The 22,107-nt window shown below is 37.2% G+C and overlaps 1 protein-coding gene across 1 annotated transcript in view; it reads left to right on the top strand.

The window, feature by feature from the left end:
- EPM2A (EPM2A glucan phosphatase, laforin) overlaps window positions 1–22,107 on the top strand; it is a 58,604-nt gene that overhangs the window by 25,571 nt on the left and 10,926 nt on the right. Inside the window, exon 2 of the mRNA XM_083828788.1 lies at window positions 3,211–3,385. Coding sequence (XP_083684914.1) covers window positions 3,211–3,385 — 175 coding nt within the window. The remainder of the gene's footprint in view (window positions 1–3,210; window positions 3,386–22,107) is intronic.

Genomic DNA, 22,107 nt, shown 5'->3' on the forward strand with positions numbered 1-22,107 from the left:
GTGGCTCTACATCTAAAACTGTTTCCTTGCATTGTTATTTTATGGCAACCAAAAAAAATATATAGTTTTCCTGTGACAAACTCTGCTAGAAGAAGCATGATGTAAACTGTTTTCACTTAAAAAAAAAAATAATAAAAGTTTCTATAATGCATCTTGTGAAGCAAGTGGTGGCAGGAAGCACTTGTGTGGGAAGATATTATCAGGGAAGTAGGATCTTTTGGATATTACCTGGGTAGTGAAATCATGATCATTTGTGGTAAATGCCTTCATTTATAACTCTTGCAAGAGACTAAGAACTCTTAGCATTCAGTATCCTAAACAATTCAGTATGATCATTTTTTTCCTTCTTCATAGCAGTATTTTTTAGATATGATAGCCCTCTTCCCTTTGTCTCTGAAATCATTTCACTCTATTTGTTTTTGTATTCATATACTTTCTGTTGCACAGACATCATATTTCAATAAGAGGGGTGTTAATTCATAGACCAGTATATAATATAAGGAGAAGTAAAGAGCTGTGTAATTCTCATGAAAAATGTTATGAATGCAAGCTGTTATTGTTTACTTGAGTATTAAAATGAAAACGGAAACATTGGGATGCTCATTTGACTGTAGGCCACAGCAGGAATGTGAGGTTGAGTGGTTCAGAAAAATCAACAGTGATAAATAACAGTTAGAGGAGGAAGCTTTTAAGAATGAGATTTGACAAAACCTGTTTGAGGGAACAAATGAAGCAAATGCCTAGTGGCAATTTACTTTTGGCCTCACTTGTGTGCATGTTGTAGGCTAGATAAGGAAATGAGTGATGGTGGAGATGTAAAGATTACAAGGCGAGGAGGTTACTGCTATTTAAGAGAACAGATGATAGTGAAGAAAGGGAAAAAAAAAGAGCTAATAGTTAAAGCTGAGGGAGTACGATGGAGAGTAGAACAGGCGGATGGCAGAAGTACATTCACCTCAAGCAGAAGCAGCTGGAAATGGGCAAATACAAGGTATGGAGTGGTGCAGTTGTGATCGCAAGCATGAAGCTTCAGACTTGCTTGTCTTGTAGGACCTACTAGCACCTTGGGGAAAAGAGAAATTAAGCAGGAGGGAGAGAACATGGTTTGATTGCAAAAGTTGATGCAGAAACCTTGGTGGAAGAGGAGGAACAAGTGCGAGAAATGCACGGGGAGGATACCCCATGGGGCTGGCAGCCTGTGCCCACCCCAGCTAGGAGCAGGGCACCTGGGGACAGGTCAGGCAACAATGTGAGCCTGCGGGTGGGTGAGGGTCAGGATCAGACCCAGCCTTGTGATGGCTGGGCAGGGCCGTGGTGATGTGCATTGCTACAGCAGTCAGAGTATAAAGCAGGGAAGGCAAGGTGTATTATTTGTGGCTGTAAAGATTTTGTTGAATGCATGAAGTCAGTTAAGTGGTGTAAACATCCGTAGGTTTTGCTGCACTGTTGTATTTGTTGAAGTAAACCACTTTCTTCAAATACTGTTTAAACATGGTAAAGAATGTGTAAGCAATTAGAAAAGTAAGATAAAAATAAAGTGATAAGACTGCTTGTTTCAGGAGCTATATACTGATACCGCTCACTTTATTTATCAAAAGTTGTGCCATACCATTGCATATGATACATAATGGCTCAGCACTATCGAAAGAGAAACTAGTTTTCTGTCTCGTATTTTCTTTTTCTTTTTGGTAAATAATAATATTCACAATTATGGTAAAATGTGCTGCGTTTCATCCGGCAATAAGGAGTTGGTTTCAGCTTTACTATTAAATATTAGTCTTATTCTCTAATCATTGCATTTCAAATCTCCTAAAATGCTGTTCTCTGGGAAATTTTCCCTAAATGCAATGCTTGGAAGCTGGTCATGCATTTATGTGCAGTGTGAAATCAAAGACATTCCTTCAGGCATCATTTTACTCAGAAATGTTCTAACATTATTAATAATGTATAAACGTAACAGGTTTACATTAAAAGCAAGCCTTAGACTAGGTCACTTCTGATCTGCACAATAATTCCTGCATAGCAATTAGTATTACAACAAGTTTGTAAAAACAGAGGAGGAAGAATATTCATGTACTGAGTTTTTGGAGGCTAGATAACCTTTCCGTTACTGACATAACCCTGTTCACTTCAAACTGCTCACTCTGGCATGGTATTAAAAATTGGTTGCCTGTAATAAAGCTCAAACTATTGATATAAGAGAAGTTGAAGGTGTAATGGATATTAGGTAGTGCATAGCTGTAACAAAAGTTTCTTACTTTACACAAGGCCACGTAAGGCAAGAGTGCTTGCTCAGTATTGCAGATGTACCAGTCTCAATCAAGGTCACTTTGGACAATTTTCCTGTGTGCGAAGAGACTTTGTAAGTGTGACATATGCATCTAAAGAGCACAAAGCAATCTTTTATTGGTTAACAAACATAAAAGGCAGGATGTAATGAGCTCCTAGGCTAGGCATTAGTATGCTGTCAATCCCCAGTACGACACTTGAAGAGCCTTTGCTGGCCAGATAGTTGCAGATCAGATGGAGGAGAGCCAGTCTTCACTGTTCCTTCAAACAAGTCTTCATTGCTGCTGGGTTGCTGTTTTTCACCTGCTTACTTTGCTTCTTTGGGATTTTATGTCATTCCACATTGGTGTTTTTCCTCCTGAATCCCTGGCTGGTAATTCCAGCATCAACAGCCCTACCTTTGCTTGCAGTTGTATCTTTCTTGTCTCGTATGGCTGTACTCTATACTTTCTCCAAGGTCTGTCTCATAGCTTAGCAATTTCCTTAGAAGTCTGAGGCAAGGTTAAGCAGCTGTGCCTTGGATCATGGAAAGCTGAACCCCGGAGAGGGAGGTCACACAGCACAAACATTAAACACTGAGGTCAAATATTATCAGACATCAAATGAGGAATTTAAATGAAATTAATTATTCTTGAAATTGCAAGTGCCATGGTTCATGATTTGGGATACTTATACAGATTTAATGTTTCTTTAAATCATTTGCAACAAGTGATTGAAATGCTGTACATTTTTTTTGGGGGGGGGGAGGGGGCAGTGCTGCTCTTCCAGTTATTTCAGGTGCTAAGCATATGCTCTAGAAATGTAGTCTGAACAGGTAGCAAACACCACTCCTATCCTTAAATACTCAGTTTACAGCACCTGCAGATGATTTGGAAGATTTTCTGGATACGCAGACTGCAGTTGTCCTTTCTTCTGTTCTAGGTAATGGGCCCCATCATGATCGAAGTTGTGTTTACGATGAGAGCAACGTAGTCGATGGAGTTTACTGCCTCCCAATAACACACTGGATTGAAGTCTCTGGACATACTGATGAGATGAAACATACAACTGACTTCTATTTTAATATTGCAGGACATCAGGCTATCCATTACTCCAGGTAAAACACAAGTCCATGCCTTGGCCAGTGTCACATATTCAAACAGAAAATCAGTATGATATCAGCAAACTTTGAATTAGAAGTGGCGAATGGCAATACGCATGCAAAAGTTCCCCAGAAAAGCTGAACAAAGATTAAACACCTCTTTGCAATTAAATGTCTTTTTTTTTTCTTCTCGATAATAAGGAGAGTTTTGAAGTTCAAGGATACCTGCATTCTATGAAAAGCTGTGTTAGTTGCATCACATATGAAAATGCTTATCAGTAATTTATGGATAAAATTATGAGGAACTCTTATTTTCAAGTGTTTGTCAATATGCATCTATACACAAGTATACCCAATATATTTGTGTTTGGGATTATTTTAATGAAGTACATAATTTGGGGAAACAAAAAGAATATATTCCTGGACCAGAACTTTAGGGCATTGTGTTATTGCTTATTTGTGGAAGCAATGGCAATTAGTGACAGTTGTTATAGAAGACTTCTGCTTCTTAAACATAATGAATGCATTCCTTTTTTTTTTAAAAAAAAAAGAAAATAAAAGAAAAAAGGTAAAATTTAATTAAGTCTTAAAATGCATTTACTTCTCTGGGGTTCTGTTGAGTCTAACTGATTCCTGCTGCTTTTTGTGTCTGGAATGCCTCTGTAAACTTGGGTTCCTGTAATTGTAGCTCATCTTTGTAGTGCTGGGTTCAAGAAGTGCTACTAGAGCCACAGCTGCTTTGTGAAGGAAAGCAGAATGAGAAGATACAGATACCTCCAAAGCCTGCACTGAAAATGAGTCTGACTGAATTAGGAACCAGTAAGACTTAAAGTGAAGATGGTATGCATCTTTCAGGGCTGTACATAAAGCAGAGGCTGTGTTTAGAGCAGCAGGCTTGGCACTGGTGGCTAACTGTGCACTGAGGACTTGGGGACCATTTGTAACTTTGCCCTTGTCTCCAGCTGTGGATGTGACAATAAGTTTGTTGATTGATAATGGTTACATCAATACTGGCAACCCTGATATGCCATGTGCAGCTGATGTTGCTTACAGAACAGTTAATGATCCTAAAAGAATATTTATTTTTTGAAAAAAAAAAAAATCAGATGTTTATACTTTCATTGGGTCTTAGCATTCCTTTGTGTGAATTTCTCCAGATTACCCTTTCGGCTACTCCAGCCTCACTCTTGTCTCCTTCTTCTACTGTTTTATCTGAACCCTTATGCAGTGTAGGAAACAGAATTGTTTTTTTCTCATGAGAGTTGCAGTGTATGACAGAAAGATTTTCTTTTCTTGGTGTCTTCTGGAATATTACAAGTTCATAAATAGTGTCAGGCATATGTGGGTATTCACGTGACTTGGTACCATTTCCCAGAGACTTCCTCAAGCTATATAATACTCCTGACAGATTGTTATCTGTATCTTAAGCATCCATTTCCAGCGTCCTATCAGAGAAAAGATCTTGTTTCCTCCAAAGCAGAAACTTGTCAATCCCAAATAATCTTCACTTGGCAGAGGAAGTTTGTGAGAAAGAGGAACAGCTGTCAGAAAGAGAATATTTAAACACCAAAGGCTAACTTATCTTTCTTTCCAGAGGCAGCAGTGATCCATTTAATACTGCCTTATCTGCATGACTATATGTTTCCAAGATGAGGTAAAAAGCTGCAGATTCCACTAAAGAATATTTGGATAAAATTTTCTGTGTTGCGTAGTCAATTCCAGATGAGGATCTCCTCCGTTCCCATCTCTCATACCTTCACTGCAAGGAAGCCTTATATGCACGTCTTCAGTAATTCTTATCTCATTTTTTGAAGCTGTATTAAGTGAGCATGTCCCGTAACAGTGCTGTCATGTAATTATTAATACTTTGAAGATATGCACCCTTAAATGATTTTTCAGTTGTTAACAGCTGGGGGCAGATTCACCCTTCCACTGGTTATTAACAAAGCAGCCCAAAGCTACTGGCTAGCTGAGATTTCTTTTTCTTTTTTTTTTTCAGTTAAAGTGAGCTAATGAAAATGCTGTTATTTTTTATGGATTTATTGATTTGGAAGACTACTGTGGACATCAGTATCAACAAAAACAAAAACAAACAAAAAAAACCAACAACACACAAACAAGCAAAAGCTAAGAAGCAGTCCCTCTGTCTTTACAGCTGAAAGCTTAGTTTATGGTCTGGTCTAGTTCCCCAGCTGAGATTACATTTGCCTATGTTGTAAAGCAGCGGTACCACAGGGAGCTTTAGGAGCACGGATACTGAGTACTGCCACTAGCTGTAAGAGCTGCAAAGAACAGTGGCACCTGGAAAGAAGTTATTTATTGGGGAAAACCTGTGATGTGCCTGTTCTCTACATTGGTGCTGATCTGTTACAGTTAATAGGATTGCCATGTGCAAATCGGCTAGAGAGGAAAGATTTTCTCTGACAAAATGGCCTCCCACGTGAGCTGGTGAAATGATTTTACTTGTCATCTGTCTAATCACAATGATTAAAAGCAGTTGCTGCTGTTAACTGTTTCTTTTTAAAACATGTGCTTAAATTTTAAATGGGTTGTAGTGGTATGCGATGTTGCCAAAAGTCGTTCTGAATAATTTTGAGGATGACAGTGATGCTTTGAGGAATCGTGTTTTTTTGTTTGTTTGTTTTTTATTCAGTGTATATGTATTCATTCATAAATCAGTGAACTTTTTAGACTTACAGGTTGCAGAATATGTGGTGCATTTTTTAACCATACTAGGATTTTAATTATTTTTTAAGTGTGAAATGGAGTTCACCTGCAGCTAGAGTCATGACTGATACTTCTGTAATATTAGTGTTCACTATTTTTTTTTTGGAAATGTAGTGACACACATCGCTTAAATCTGATTCAGAAAAAGAAAAAAAAAACCAGTCCATTTCTCTTTTGTGTCAGGTATTACTGTAATAAGATGCCTTAAATTGCAGAAGAGTTCATTTAGGACACAGCAATTTTCCAAAGCAAAGAAGAGTTATTTCATCTTTTCAGTGAGAATATGGTTTCAGAAAGTCTGTAAATGTGGGTCACTTTAACTCTGTATCAGTTCCATTTGTGAAAGGTGGAACATCATAATTCAAAAGTGTTAGCTGACTTAATATTTATTAATATTCTTCTGCAGTTCTCAGATGAACAGCTCTGTGTAAGGATAAAGAGGGAGTGACACCTGAAATTTCAAAATCCTTAAATAATATGTTGGAGACAGTGATGCTTGATGATAGAATTAGGTAATAGAGGAGCACATATCACTGAGAGCACTGAGTTACAGTTTTCTATTTTCAGACTGTTGTTAGGTCCCCAGATCCATATTTACCACCCTCCCACCTCTGGGAATTACTACAGACAAAAGAAAGGTCAGCATTTATCAGCAGAATACTGCTTTAATGCCTCAAGAAGGTAAACAAGAAGCATCTGGATTTCGCCTTGGGTTATACCTCATTCACTTGCATATCTAAATTGAGATTCTAGCGCAGATCAGGGGTACACATTTTATGTGGCTCTCCTGGCCATCCCCACTTTCCACAGTTTATTTCTTATTGCAGAGCAGTCTAAGAGTGAACAATCCTTTTAGTGAATTTGAGTGATATCTTGTCAGATAAAGCTAAACTACAGTTTAGTAATTCTCCTGTGAAGAAATGAGCGTTTACTTGATTGATATGAATCTTTAGTTTGGGTGGAAGACAAGAATCTGGTTGGGTATGTTTTGCTTGAGGCTCACTGGAGAAAAGAAAACTTCATTTAACTTAACTGGATTGCATTTATTGCTGTTTGAGTGTTGCAACAATGTTGGTATTGATGAATTTAAAGGTATACTTAAAAGACATTTGTGGTAGGGCTGGGTTTGAGGCTAAGTACTAACTTTGGATGTCTATATAGCGCAGTTCAACTCACTGGTGACTAGGTGTCTGCTTTGGAGTGAATTAAGGACTGAATAGATCTCCAAACTACACTGACTATGCTGATGAGATCTTTATTGATTTATAATGATACTTTAAACATCCGATTCTCGTGTCCTGTTGCTTGAAATTTGATGTCTAGTGTTATTTGAGATGATCTGGAGTTTACTGTCTGGCCTTCAGCTGCTGCACTACAGGAACACAGTTCACAATAGCTCTTTGGTTATATCTGTGAGGCCCACACAGATGATCCAGATGCTCTAGGACATCTCAGATCTTAGGAAAGCTGTAATTAGGCAATGCTGTTTCTGAAAACACCCACATTTGTAGATACTCAGGGCTAAGTGTCGTTGTCTTGATATTGTACCCCAACTCTAGCCTACATTAATGAATAATGTCCATCTCAGTTCAGTATGAAGTCAGAATTACCTTTGAATTTTGCAACTGGAAAAATACAAGAGAGAGCTTTTATTTGTTTTTACTCTTTAACTGGAGAAGAGTTTCATTTCTGGTTTAACTGTTTTTTAATTCATTCAAAAAATAAAATACCCTTCTGTTTTAAGTGTCATTCTAAAGCAATTTTTTTAATTACTGAACTTTATATATACATATATAGAAGCTTTAAAGAGGAAGCTGTCATTCAAGAAAGAGAAAAAAAAAAAACAACTAGAGCTCAGTGAACTATTCTACTGTAGTAGAAAGCTGAACTAATACTTTATGCCTACATTCAGAATTAAGAGAAGAGGTGATGATATCTACTGAGATTACCACAATTAACATTAAAAGCCAAGAGCTAGCTGTCCCCTGTGCCTAGTGAAGGCTTGTGGTAACAATATTAGAGAAAAGAATAAGAACTAATGAGTTCCAGATCAAAAGTCTTCCGTTGTATTCTAGTAAAATAATCTTGATTAAAAATACTTAACATCAATAGGAGTTTGCCCTTTGATTTCAGTACTTGAGGCTCTAACTGTAAAGTTATCTGGCCTTTTTATACCTTGAATTATGATAATATTCTAAGCCACATTTTGTGATATGTTTACCCCATAAACTAGGACATTTAACCATTTGTTTGAATTTGTTTTCATTATACCGAGCTATAACATAGTTTAAATTAGATCCACTCTTTATTTAGCAATAGAATAATCTTTTATATAATGTTTTAAAAATTATTATTATTATTTTGTCTCATATTTATCATCCTTTTTTTTTTCATCAGTCTCAAGTGGAGCTGTGAAATGCTTTTACTAGTCTCTGATGTGAAGAAAGCAGGTTTCAAATCAGTGTAAAAAGTGACTTTTAAGTAATTTTACATTCAAGTTCTTGAAAAATCAGAATGTATATGGTGGGATACCATCTGAGGGATTAGGAGCAAGAGTGAGAAGAGAACCATATTGTGAGCTCAGAACTTTATCAATTTTTAAAGTCCTTATTGGTTTACATTTAATTTATCACTGTAGTGGGTAACAAATGCATTTTTCTTCCACATTTGCTGGCGATGCAAAAAAAATCACAAACTTTGTCCTTTCATGAACTCCCCACGTGGAGCCTTCCCCAGCAGTCTCTGTAAACTTGAAATCTGATTCTGTTTTTCCAAGTTTTGAGATTTTGCAAGAACAGAATGGCACTTGGCTGTCTAATCTAAGCCAGGCTAGCAGACAAACCTAAAAACCAGGCTCGCTACAAAACTAAATCCCACGAACTGTGCACAGAAATAGTTAGGATATGTTGTTAGGGAAGTCACAAACTGTGGAACCTTTGTAATGCCGTCCATAATCTGGATTGAGGGAACTCACATTTTGGTCTTTTATTTTTTTCTTCTTTTTTTTTTCTTCTTCTTTTTCTGAGCATTAGCAAGCATCTGTTGTCAACATAGCTCCGATTCCCTCACTGTGACCTACCACCTGAGCATTAAAGAGAAGGTTGAGATGGATGGGAACTCCTGGATCTCAGTTGTTCATTACTAAGCACATTTCTTGTGAGTGTCATAGTAACAAACAAAATCTGGCATTACAACAGGTGATGCAAATTTGCCAGAAGAAAAAATCACGGAGCTTTTACATTAAAAACTTTTACATGATGGTCATCAATGTCTGAATTCCCATTATTGTGTCTAGCTACAGTAAATTCTCTGTTAACTCTAGTGAGTAGCTACTACCCAACATGCCGTCAGATTTATGGTGTACTGCAGTGTCTGAGGGACATGAAATATTGTCTAGACATTGAGATGACACTGTTGAAGTAATGACTGATAAATGGTAAATCATCAATGTAAACATGATAAAATTGTGGGAGGAAATGATTTTGGCAGCAAATGAGACTGAAAACTAGCAAACTTGTGAACTAATAATGTCAGCTACTTTTAAAATGTCAGGCTTTGTTAATATTCAACAACTATTCTGAGTGTTCCTATAAAGCTACAGTGTATGTTGTCAGCATTATCGATAAATTAATATTTTTGAACTTTTTTACATTGCTCTAGGTTATGAAACAATTAGAATAATTCTTGATAGCACAACAAGGGCACATCACACTGATATGTGGATTTCACTTCTGGTGAAAACCGAAGTATTTCTAATCATTCACAGAATATTTTCACAGTTCAGAAATTACTGAATCCCCCGAATTAATGTCTGTCACTCATCTGTACTAGAAAAAAATGTCTTCCATAGCACTTTCATTGCACCTTGTTTGTCTTCTTTTTCTCAGCTCTGATATACTTCTCCTTATGAGAGTAAGCAAGTTTATGAAGTTCTTACCATTTCTGATTCCTGCAAAGAAACATAAAGGAACTAAACCTTTTGGATGTTACACATGTGAAAAAGTTTTTTTTCCTTTTTTTCCTTTTTTTCTCCTAATCATATTCTGAATCACATTCAGAAATAATGTCAAGGTCCTTTAAAATTCCACATGACTAAGCCAAGAAAGAACCAGTTGGCTTCCCTAAATTTTGGTGGCTAGCAAGGTGCTATGAATATGCAATAGTTTCTTGATAGTATTGCTAGAAACCTTAAGAGTAAGGCCCTGTAGGCACAGGAGAGCTTTTGCAGAACTAAAGCTCTTAATGTAGTTTCATCTCAGAAGATAATATAATTTTGTCTGTCACAGGGTTAGGATGAGGTTTACGAGGTCTGTGCAGTGCCACTGTCAGCATGGGCATGGCAGAAACAGAAAGAATAGGACCACCGTATTGATTCTGATGCTTGTAATTCCACATCAGCACAAAGCTCTGAAGGGCAGCAATTGTTAGATGTGACATTTCTCTGGAAAACAAATAATTTTTAAATACAGAACTTGAGCATGGCACAACGTACTTCTAAGCAGCTAGGTGAATGTGGCAAAATTTCAGAATTTTTAAAAATCGTATTTATCACCAGCACCAAGAATTACCCTGATCATATTAAACAATATGTTTGATATGCTGTGTACAGAAATACCCGGTAGCAAGTCTGTAGCTGAGTGTTGTGACATGGCAAGGGGAGAGGAAGCTGCAAAGAGCAGTTACTATTTCATGGAAGCAAATGTTTTTTCTCCATGTGCTAAGAACCTATGGCTTGCAGGGTGCTTAAGAAAGAAACCAGGAATGAAGGTTCAACTCAAAAGAGCCATAGTAATTTAACTGCATAATTTCCAAACAAGGAGTGTGCAACAGTACACTAAAGCGAGCTTAGTGTGCTGCTTTGATAGTCTCGTGAGTTTTATCTGGATTTTTCTTTTCCATTCTACCTTTCATATGTGGTATTTGGAACTGGCACTGCATTGAGAATTATTTATTTGGATGGGGTGACTGTTCAGAAATGAGTGTTTTGTTAATAAAATGGCAGCAAGCAGAGCCTGGCTGTTGATGGCTAGATGAATGTTTTTCATCAGCTGGCTGGTATTTGGTAATATTTTCTTAAAACTACTGTTGCTCTTTAAAATGGATCTTTTCATAGCTGTGTCACTACACAAAATGATTTCCTTACCTTGTAAGAAAAATTCACAATTCTGTGTTATTATGGGAGCAAAAGCCAGAAGGAATACTGGGAACCCTGCATGAAAAAAAAATCCCGAGGAGTAAACATACTTATTTGTTCTGTTTTTTCTCTGTGGGAAAGAACAGACAAATGTTGATAGTCTAGTAAGTATGAATTTTATGTGGAGTATCACTGTTAGGAAGCAAAAGCTATTGCTGATCCTAATTTCTCTTTCCGAGCCTACCTGTCTTTTGCCTGTATTTCTTCTGAACGTCTTCAGCCTTTTCTCCTGCCTCTTTGCTCTTTAACATTCAGGTGGTCAGCAAGAGAATAAAGTTCTGCCTCTATTGGAAAGCAATTTGCTGGTGGTGCCGGCTGTGAATAAAATTGCCTGAGATGGTGAAATCCTGCTCCATTTAGCTCACAGCTTGGGGCCATGAGGAAGGGAGGCAGCACAGCTTTTTCACCAAAGAGGATGTTTCAGTGGTCTTGCAGATATTTATTGCTTGTTATCTTTTACATATGTTTATCAGGTGCTCTATAATGGCTGGCATTTCTTAATATAGTTTACCTCTTGATAGTGGAAATGCTTTTTCAAGACCAGATATTGTGCACTCAGTCTTCTTGCTATCTACCAGGAGGGAGGGAATTCAGATACTTAGATATTTGGTTGTTATTGAAAGAACTTAACTGAGAAAACTCCAAAATTTACAGCCAGCAAAACAGATGAACCAGCGGCTTTTGTTTGCCATCCCCTTGCCTAGCCTTTCTGTGGTTTTCACAGGTACAGCTCTTGGGCGAGAGTAGCCCAGCAAGCCTTCGGCTATCTCTTGCAAAGACAATTTTCTTAGACAAACATCCTCAAAATGAAAGAGTTTTCAGTCTGCAAATGGGAAAGGTGATGCCATCAGGTAGTTTACTACCACCAACTGCTTTGGTGTTTGCTTGCTGAGTGTACACCGCATATTTGAAACCAGTAGCCTCCAACTCAAAATATCTGAAAAAACACCATGTAGTTGTTTCAATGTAAATGACATGGGAAAAGTTTAAAAGATACTTAATTTAAAACAGTAGCAATCTGAAGTTATTAAATTATGAATTCTACCTCTATTTTAATTTTTATAGATGCTCATGGATGTAAATGCAAATTTTCATGTTTGAAAGCTGTAGATATTTACAAGATGATTTTAAAAAAGGTCCTCCATATACGTGGCAGACACTATTTAAAGGATAAAAAATAACTTATTAGAAAGGAAACTTGAATGTAGCTCTAGTTTCTTTGAAGTTTGTATCAGAAACATAAGTATTTAATTTCCCAAGAGTAAATGAACATTATCAAATTTCTGCTGCATTTTCCCATTTATAATTTTATTTCTGAAAACAAAAAAACAAAGAAATGAAATGTGTTTGTCTTCCCAGGAGAACATATTAAGAGACTATACAGAAAACCTCTTGTTCCCTTCTTTAATGCTTGGGAAATTTAATTTCAGAGAGTCAGGTACATAATCCATGGTACTGTTCAGAAGTTTAATGCGTGTCCTCTTGTGAACTATGATAAAAATTGAGTTCAATGTCATAGAGGTTGCCATGTTATAAGAAATATGGATTTGCTCTTTATTGGCTCAAACGACAATGGTTTGTAAGTTTAAGCAAAATGTCTTTTTCCTTTGATATGAAAAGACTAATAATAGAAAAGATGATTTTAAACATGCAGGAAGAGGAAAAAGGGGAAATACACATTTCAGTTTTAATACAGAGACAATGTATAGAATATAAATTATGTCAATAATGAAGTAGAATCTTGATTTTTTGTCTATTTATTTAATCTATCTATCTATATGTCTATCTACCTTACTACAGTTTGAAGTAATTGAATGAAGAGTAGCAGCAGAAATAGGATGGTAGCATTCATGCACAAATTCAGCTGTGGACCAGCAGCAAGACTCTCCTTGGCTCTGTCTTTCAGTTTAGGGGCTGGGTGCTAGGTGCTAGTGTTGAAGTTTGTGGGTTTCTGGAGCCTTCCATTTAGGTTATCTAGCTTCTCCAGGGCTGCCTTTTCAAAACTCTTCAGAACAATTATAGTCTGTGCCTTCATTGTCCCAAGATGAAGGTCTGATGAGGAGGATATGCGGTTTCCTTAATACAATACTTTCCTTAGCGTTCCTTCTTTCTGCTGTCCAGCTGCCATCTTGAAGTGTTGGTCTTGTACAGACCATTCCTAAACACAGGAAACTGTTGCCTTCACTGCAGAAGACTGAATTGCTGAACTCTAATACTGAGTTGCTTCAATCTAGTAAGGTGAAAGGAGGAAAAACCTTCTTGTATATATTTATGCTCTGGATAGTAAGGCTATACAGTATTGAGTAATGTTTTACAAAGTCATGCTTCAGCTGACAATGTAAAGATATTTACATGCACTTCTGTAAGCGTAGATGACTTTAATACATTTATTCAAATGCCTGCAATTTCAGTCTCCAAGCAGGTAAAAATATACTACTAGGAAAAAAAATAAAGCTGAAAAAAAATTATTATTATTGCTATTATTATTACTATTATTATTTTATTTTATTTGGTGGGAGCTTGCTCTTTTAGATATTTATGTGGCTGACTGTGGTGATGATTCATTTTTTTCCATATTTCTAAAGCATTTTCTAGATTACTCGGTCTGTGGTACTCAGAATGCATCTGCCCCTCTTTAAAAAGAATACAAATGAGCTGTTGCAGTTTTGGAAATTCTGGATAAATATTTTGACTGGAATGGACACAGATGCAGAAGCTATCAGGACTGTTGTGTTTGGACGGTACCACAAGAAATGAATGTGTCTCTTCCTCTGATTGTCTCCCAGCTCTGAGGAGATTCCAGTACTCTGTGCTGGAATGGTAATGTATTACCGTTAGATCATGAAGACACTTTTCAATAAGCTATGTTTTGCAGTTATAAAATTTTCACAAATACCTACTTGTTTCAGAAGCATTGTAAAATTTATATTGGATCTGAAAATCTGCATTTTGAGAAGTAGAGTCATTATTTATTATTTTTGCAGTCTAGGTTTGTAAGCAGCTACTGGAAAGTAAAACCTGAAAGAATGCAAAAGATATTTTTACCAACACTTCCTGAAACTTCTCAGGTACTAACTTAAAGTTCATCTGTAGTGTTTTAAGTCAACTTTATTAAGCTGCTTTAACTTAGATGCCAGCAGTGGCATCATTCCCATTACTAAGCATTAATGTTAGAAATTCTCATTACTATTGCCAAGGGATTCATGGCTCATTACTCTCTGGCGTAGTTTAGCAGCCTGTTGTTCTTGTGTTTCCAAGTATTTGTTCTAATTCAAAACAAATGGGAATGTTGGCAACCTAACAGAGACATATGTAGGAAGTAACCATTGGCAACCAGTACATCAGACAAGATTCTATAACTGGAGCATTTAAATATTAATTCCTACAAGCCAACTGAGAAGTCATATCCAGAATGTGATCCTGAGATTGTTCAGTACAAGCCTTGGAACTTGCTTCTCTTCTCAGGCTGTATTTTTTGCATTTGGCCATCATTTACTTCAGATCATGTTTATACAAATGAAGGTATGAGAAGAGTCGTTCCCTGCCAGGGCAAATGCTGCTTTCTGCTGGCTGCAGTGTGCTCCTAGAATCAGTAGAAACTTTACGTGTATGTTTCAAAGTAAAGCCTGACTAACTCCTATAAGGATAGATCTGGACATACTTTCCTACTGTCCCTATCAGTGTGCATATAAGATGATGATAAAATTACTTTCTTATCTTCATGGTATCTTATCTTCATGCTAGAAATACACAGTAAAATATGACAAAGTATTTCACTTTGAATACAAGGAGGATAAAATTTTATCTTCCATAATTTAGTTTTACTCATGTACATAAAGTATTGTGTGACCAAGTTATATCATTTCTAGAATAGAGATAAAATAGAGTATTTAAAAATGTATAAGTTATAAATTCATTGGCTTCAAGCTTTCTAATAGAGTGAGATGAATGAGACAGGAGAAGAGTTTATGGTGGTGGTTTTTTTTTTCTTCATTTTTTTATCCTGTATAGGTTCCAGTGTACTGTGAGCTTAACAAGAACAATTTCACTGAATTCAGTGAAGCATGCCCACTAATCCCTGAGGCAAAATTAGGTTTCATTTGATCTGTTATTGTGACAGAAGAGCAAAGATGGTTTACAATCCCTTTGCACTTCTGTTTCCCAAGGGGGATGAATTTGGGATATATTCTAGTCCTGGCATGGAAGAAGTCAGGTGTATCAGGTTCTCTTTTCAATTCTATCAGTAACTAACCTTTGTGGTAATGTTGTAATCACTGTTAATGGGAATACACTTCCTCATCTGTGTTGCTTTCTTCAGAGGAACTTTGTGGTCAGGTGACACTCCACAAAAAAGAATCCCTGATACTTCTGGTTTGAAGGACTTCACATCCTCTTTGCATCATGGGATCAATGGGAACGACAGATTTGGTTTTGCAAACCCATTTAAAATATGAAATGACAGAACATTATTTTTTTGGTTCCGTGTCAGGTATTCCGTGATGTAAGATATGCCTTCATCACAAACTGCAGTGAAAAGCAGAGATACCTGAGTTAGCTTGGAATGAACGAGGGCATCATCCAGAGGCTGTGTAGCAATCATGACACTGAAGCTGTAGCAAAGTAAGTTTGCTTGCAAGGAACTCTGTGTTTCCACAGTTTGACTACTTCTGGTATTTGAGATAGCATAGTTAAATGAAGACAGAGAGAGAAGATATATTATCATTTAAGAAAGACATTCAGGAATTAGTACAATTCCAGGTTTAAATTGAACCTGCTTTAAGATCAAATGGATATTAATTGGTTCTGAATGAATTTAGAATGTAAAGTAGAACAAGGTTTCTGACATCAAAGGAATGATGTCTGAATTCTGGCACAACCTTTTAAACAGGGCAGAGAGGACAAGGAACCTAAATTATTTCAAGATGGATCTTGATAAATAAATGTAGGTAGTGATCCCAGAGATGGAGATCAAAGTTTAGGATTATAGTATTGTAGATCATAGGCTCAAAGAGACCTCAGAAAATATCCAGTCCATTTTCTTACTCTCACTTATTCTCAATTACATTTAAACTATTCCGTTTTTATCCAGTGTGATCTGAAATATAATGTCATCTCAGTTATGAGATTCTACAGCCCTGTCACTGTTCCATTCAATTACCTCACTATTCTTGCCATTAAAAAGTTTTCCTAATGTTAACTTAAGTCTCCCTAGCTGCAATTCATTTCTTTTCCTCTCCACAGCAGTTTTGTAGTTTTTTAATTTTCTGTGCTTCCATCCTTTTGAGGTTAAGTTGCACAGGGTCAGTTAACAGAGACTTCATGTCTATGTGTTTATTAAGAAATAACTCAATGCAGTAGAAGTGGGTTAGTAGACAATAGGCTCCTGACATTTCTATTATGTGCAGTGCTAGAAGACTTCAGATTAATTTGTCTTTCTAGCATGCATAACATTGCCCTTTTATATGTTGCACAAATGATGGTAGCATATCAGTGGCCCTGATTATCTATGTGAATCTTTGTTTCTGCTCCTATTTTATGCCATTTCTGAGTGACACTGGTACCTAATGCCTTTCCCACTCTTTTGGACAATATCTGTTAGAAGGTACTGGGATGAGCGCCATGAACTACTTAATCTTGCAGCTGCAATAGGTACTCAGGAAGGATACTGAGAGAACTGATAACTTGTATCCTGGGCATCTGTTTTCTGGAGAACAAGGCAAATATGATGATTTTCTGGGACTCCATGCCATTGCAGCAGTTCTGACTGCAATTAACTGGGGCTCATGACCCAGAGAAATAAGCTGTTGTGTTCACTTCACCTTAGGTCATGGGATGATGAGCAGCAGATGTGAAGGGACACAGTTAAGAGTATCTCCTGTGAGTTGGTTCAATGTATTTCATATTCACACATCTCAGAAGCACTTACGTGTGCTTAGTGTTGTTTTTTAGTAGTACATTTGAATTTTGTGTGTGCTGAAGGCTCCTCTTGTGTTGTGGGATGCTTATTGCACTGTTCCTGCATATCAGCATTAGGCACAAAGGTGTCTTTGGAGTGAAGCTTCCTCCTTCCTCCAAATGGAATCTGGGTTGTGCGCACCACAACAACTTTGAGAACAAACCTGCCATGAGTGAAGACAGTTCAAATCAGCTTCAGAACCACAGTGATGTGCTAGACCAAACTGCTAGTGTGGGCACAGCACCTGAGAGTTACCTAGCTCTGTGATGTGGGATATGGTGTACTTCCCAGTTATCCAGGTGTTTTCATCAAATAAGTTCCCTGCTGTGGCAGGGTGGAGGATGTTAGAAACACCTTTGATCTCCGCTACTGTCTCATGTGATGTTTTTGTGAGTTTCTTATATTATAATAAAGCTCTTATGCTCCTTTTAAGGGAATTTGTGGGGTTTCTGTGGAAGGGGAAAATAGGCCATAAACAGAAAGTATTATGGACCCACCTATAATAAATCTCTCTTACATGAATAACTTTAATTTTTCTCAAGTGGATCCTTCTTATCCATGAATGTTCCTAGAACATTCAAAGCTAGAACAATTCATAGACAGACATAGAATACAGGCTTCCCCAGAGTCAGAATCCACCAAAAGATTATGAATGAGGTGGCAATCTATGTTCAGTCATTAGTGCGGCTGCTCTTTGTCTCATAACCTGAAGAGTATACCATACCACTGTCTGTAAATCATAGAATCATGGGATGGTTTGGGTTAGAAGGCACCTTAAAGATTATTCAGTTCTAACTCCCCTCCCATGGGCAGGGATACCTCCCACTACCCCAGGTTGCCCAGGCCCCATCCAACCTGGCCTTGAATACCTCCAGGGATGGGGCATCCACAGCTTTTCTGGGCAACCTGTTCTGGTATCTCACCACCCTCTGAGTGAAGAATTTCCTCCTAACTTCTAATCTAAATCATCCCTCTTTTAGTTTAAAACCATTCCCCTTTATCTTGTCATTACCTGTCCAAGTAAAAAGTCACTCTCCATCTTTTTTATAACCTCCCTTTAAGTACTGAAAGGCTCCCTGGAGCCTCCTCTACTCCAGGCTGAACAATCCCAGCTCACTCAGCCTTTCTTCATAGGAGAGGTTGTCCAGCCCTCTGATCATCCCCATGGTCCCTAAATGCAGGCTACGGGGTGAAGAGAGGACAACTTTGGCCTTTTTGTGTCATCACCCTGATGCTGCAGGAATCTTCTCCTAAGAAGAAGATTCAATAGAACCTGAGGACACTGTACCACTGGAACTGCTTTGTGTCTGAATATCTGTGTATTTCAGTTATAGTCTGGTATTACCTGTTTTTATTTTAGCACATTGTCAGCTTGAGGTAAAATCTTAATAGTTTGTTCACTCTGCATATCAGCAAATGAAGTAGTTTGATGCCACATTCGTACATACATTTGTGAGCATGGAATAAATGTGATATTATTAAGCATAACACTCAGAATTCAAGGGCTTGAGAAACTTTGCGTATTGCTAAGCTGACAAAATGTTGTTCTAAGGTGATAAAAGCAGGTTTTTCTTTTCAGTTGCCAAGTCTGCTCCCATGTGAGAGGCTAGATAAGTAGTCCAAATTACATCTAAGAAGAAAATTTGCCAGAGCATAATTACTTTTCATCACAATGCCAAATCATAATAATAATAATTAAAAAACAACTGGAACTACATTGTAGTCTGTTTAATTCTCCTCATTTAAAGCCCTGAGGTAGAATTCTTAACCTCAGAGTAAACTGCACTCTTTCAGTGGTAACGCAGAATATTTTATCAACGATGACTTATGCTGCTTCTATGTTTGGCATTTATTTTGAACAAAAAATAACTTTTACCTATAAGTAGTTATTACAAGGTTTGCAGCTGTGTCTTTTCAGCAGGATATAGTTTTATCATTAATCGGTGCTTTACTCTGATGACTTCTGCTAAGATTATGGCCTTTTAATCCATCTTTATTGATGAGAATGATGTTACTAAGCCTGGCTATTAGATCTTGGTGTTTTGTGAGTTAGCCCATACTATCATCAAACCTTGCTCTCCAACTGTGGCCAGTAGTGCTTGTCCACATGCTGGGCAACGGAGTGCATCAGACTGTGTTCATTCAATCCTGCTTAAATCAAGCCTCTCATCTCAAAGCCTCAGTCAGCTTGTCTTCTGCAAGGAGACTTTATCAGTAAGTCAGCAGGAGAAGGTATTAAGACCATGGTCATTTACCCACATGTCATATGTAATGAATTGTCAGGGTCATAACTCCTCAGTTCCGCATTATTATTGTAATAGTAAGGATACATTTTAGTGAGGGATCTCTCTCTGTCCTTTATTTAAAGAGAATTGAATGAAACCAATATTGTTGTAAAAGACCAAACCAGGGATTCATCTGCTTATCTTGACAGTATTTTGGAGGAAGATTCAAGAATTAAAACAAATCCAACCCAAAGCAAACCAAACCAAACCAAAACAACAACCAACCAATCAAACAAAACCCACTATTTTACTTATTTCTTAGCAGTTCTTTGTAGGTGAAGCTATATGGAAGCTGAGATTCTGAGATTCTTTACCTCTTTTATGTAGATAGGGCCACTTGCTTTGCTTCTCCCATGTGACTTATCCTTAAGCAGTAATCTCATTCTCTCTTAAATACTCTACATTCTTAGTCTGTCCTCATATGGAAATATTTTCATAGGTAATAGTTGGCATCTCCTTTACTTTGAATGTTTTAATTTTTCTATATCTATTTTGATACAGTGCAATAGTTAATAAAAGGTTCAAAGTTTGAGTGCATAGACCGAGATCATTGGTTTGAGAAGGTTGTTTTAAATTTTGTATTTCTTTCAGTCCACTTCTTTGTACAGGCTAATATTTCTGCTTTGACCTCTCTACAAAGCAACACGCCAAGCATAACTGCAAGTATACACTTTTTCCTCTTGGAACTGATTATAGTTAATTTAAACCCCAGTGATGTGTGTGAGATTATTTATTACAATATGTATTACTGAGATGCATCCATCAACTGTGAATCTCATCTGCTCCTTTGTTGCATATTCATTTAGTTTCATTTGATACCACTGGCAGTTGTAACTAATATCTTAAATAATTCTGCTTCAGGCAGATTTCACTCTGTCATTGAGTAGCCTAATTTCTTGTGGGAGATCTTAACTTGAAACCAGAATTTCATGTTGAAAGTAGGCCAACAGGGTCATACTATAAAAAGACAAGCAGAGAACTATACATAGGGATATAGCCTTTGGGGCACAAGAAGTAACTAATCTTTGCTTCTGCTCAGAACTGGTAGGACCTCTTTCCAGTACTAGGCATAACATTTTAGGAAAGACGTTGACCAGCTGGAGAGTCCAAAGGCAAACAAGAATCGTCAAATGCTCTGAATATATGACAAGGAAGGAAAGATTGATTTTTTTTTTTTAAATTTATTATTATTTTTTTTTAGTATAAAGAAGCCACAGCTGTGTGGGTGTGTGCTAGTAATTTTTGGATATGTAAAAGGATTCTTAAGAGTGGAAGGGAATAACCTGTTCTACATGTCTATTGTTGAGACAACAAGAAGTCCTTGTGACCTGTGACTGCACTATTCATATTAGACATTAGGAAATTATTTCTGGAGGCAAGAATAATCATTAGTATGCTTTCTACATATCAAGCAATATTTGAAAATGTTCAGATTATCCATTGGAGAGCAGAATTTAGTCATTTAAAAATCTTTGTTTGTAAATGCATTTCAGGATGTTAGATAGCAATCTAAACCATTTTTTTTTTTATATGGTGCTAACAAAGGTACAGAAACCTTATTTGAATTCTAGCAAGTTCTCTTATCACTTTCATCAATACAAGATCAGAAGGAAAGAACAAGTAAGGTCCAGAAGAGAGATGTCTAATATGGTACTTCAGCGAAGGCATGCATGTACTTAAGAATATACCGCATGTGGCATTAAAAAAAATGCTAATGCCAAAAGGGGGAGCACATATAGGATGATGGTTGTGGGTCATCATAATCCAGTGGTATCACTGTTTAAAATGATGTGCCTTGTCACAAGGCAGAGAGTGGAGGAAAGATGAAAGAGCATCTCAGTTACAGCTGGTAAAATTTACTATATTCTCATTTTCAATATGCCCAAAGCAATGCTTTTGGAAATCTCCTTTTTGTCAAGTGAGAGAGAGGGAGAGAAAGGTAGGATTTTTTTGCTTGTATCCATTGGTCTTCCTTTATTTCTCATCAGGCATTTAGTCTTTGAATTATTTTAAACTTGGTTAAAAACTAAAAAGTCTCAGTGCAAACTTTTGGTTTAGACAGATCATCATTTTCCATTAAATTCCACCTTATCAAAAAATTCTCTACCAGTTCCTCCTCCACTGTCATCAGGGGAGGAAATGGGAATGCACTGTAAATTGAAGCAGTCTTCAGTAGTTATGGTGCTGCAAACCCATCTCTAACAGAGTTGCACTTGAGGCCTACATTTCCCTTGGGCTGCTTGCTTGTACTGGTGTCAGGGTAATAGCACTGCATCAGTACAAAAACACTCCATGTGCTTATGAGCACCACAAAATGCTGGGAGCAATCTTCTGGGAATGCAAAGCAAGTTTTGCTGTAAGTTACATGTAGCTGTAGCTGCATGCTGCACCTTTAGGAAATCAAAGCCATAAGGGAGGGCACAGCCAATTTAATCAGTATTTTGTTTGTTGTTTCAGCTAAATTGCTCTACCCTGTTATATGTTATATATTAGCACACATCCTGCTGTCATCAGATTCTTAATAAGATCTAAGAGAAGTCTGCAGTGCAGTGCAGACAACTAAAATGAATTGCAA

Source organism: Anser anser (assembly GCF_964211835.1).
Source record: "Anser anser genome assembly, chromosome: 3".
Taxonomy (NCBI): Eukaryota; Metazoa; Chordata; class Aves; order Anseriformes; family Anatidae; genus Anser; species Anser anser.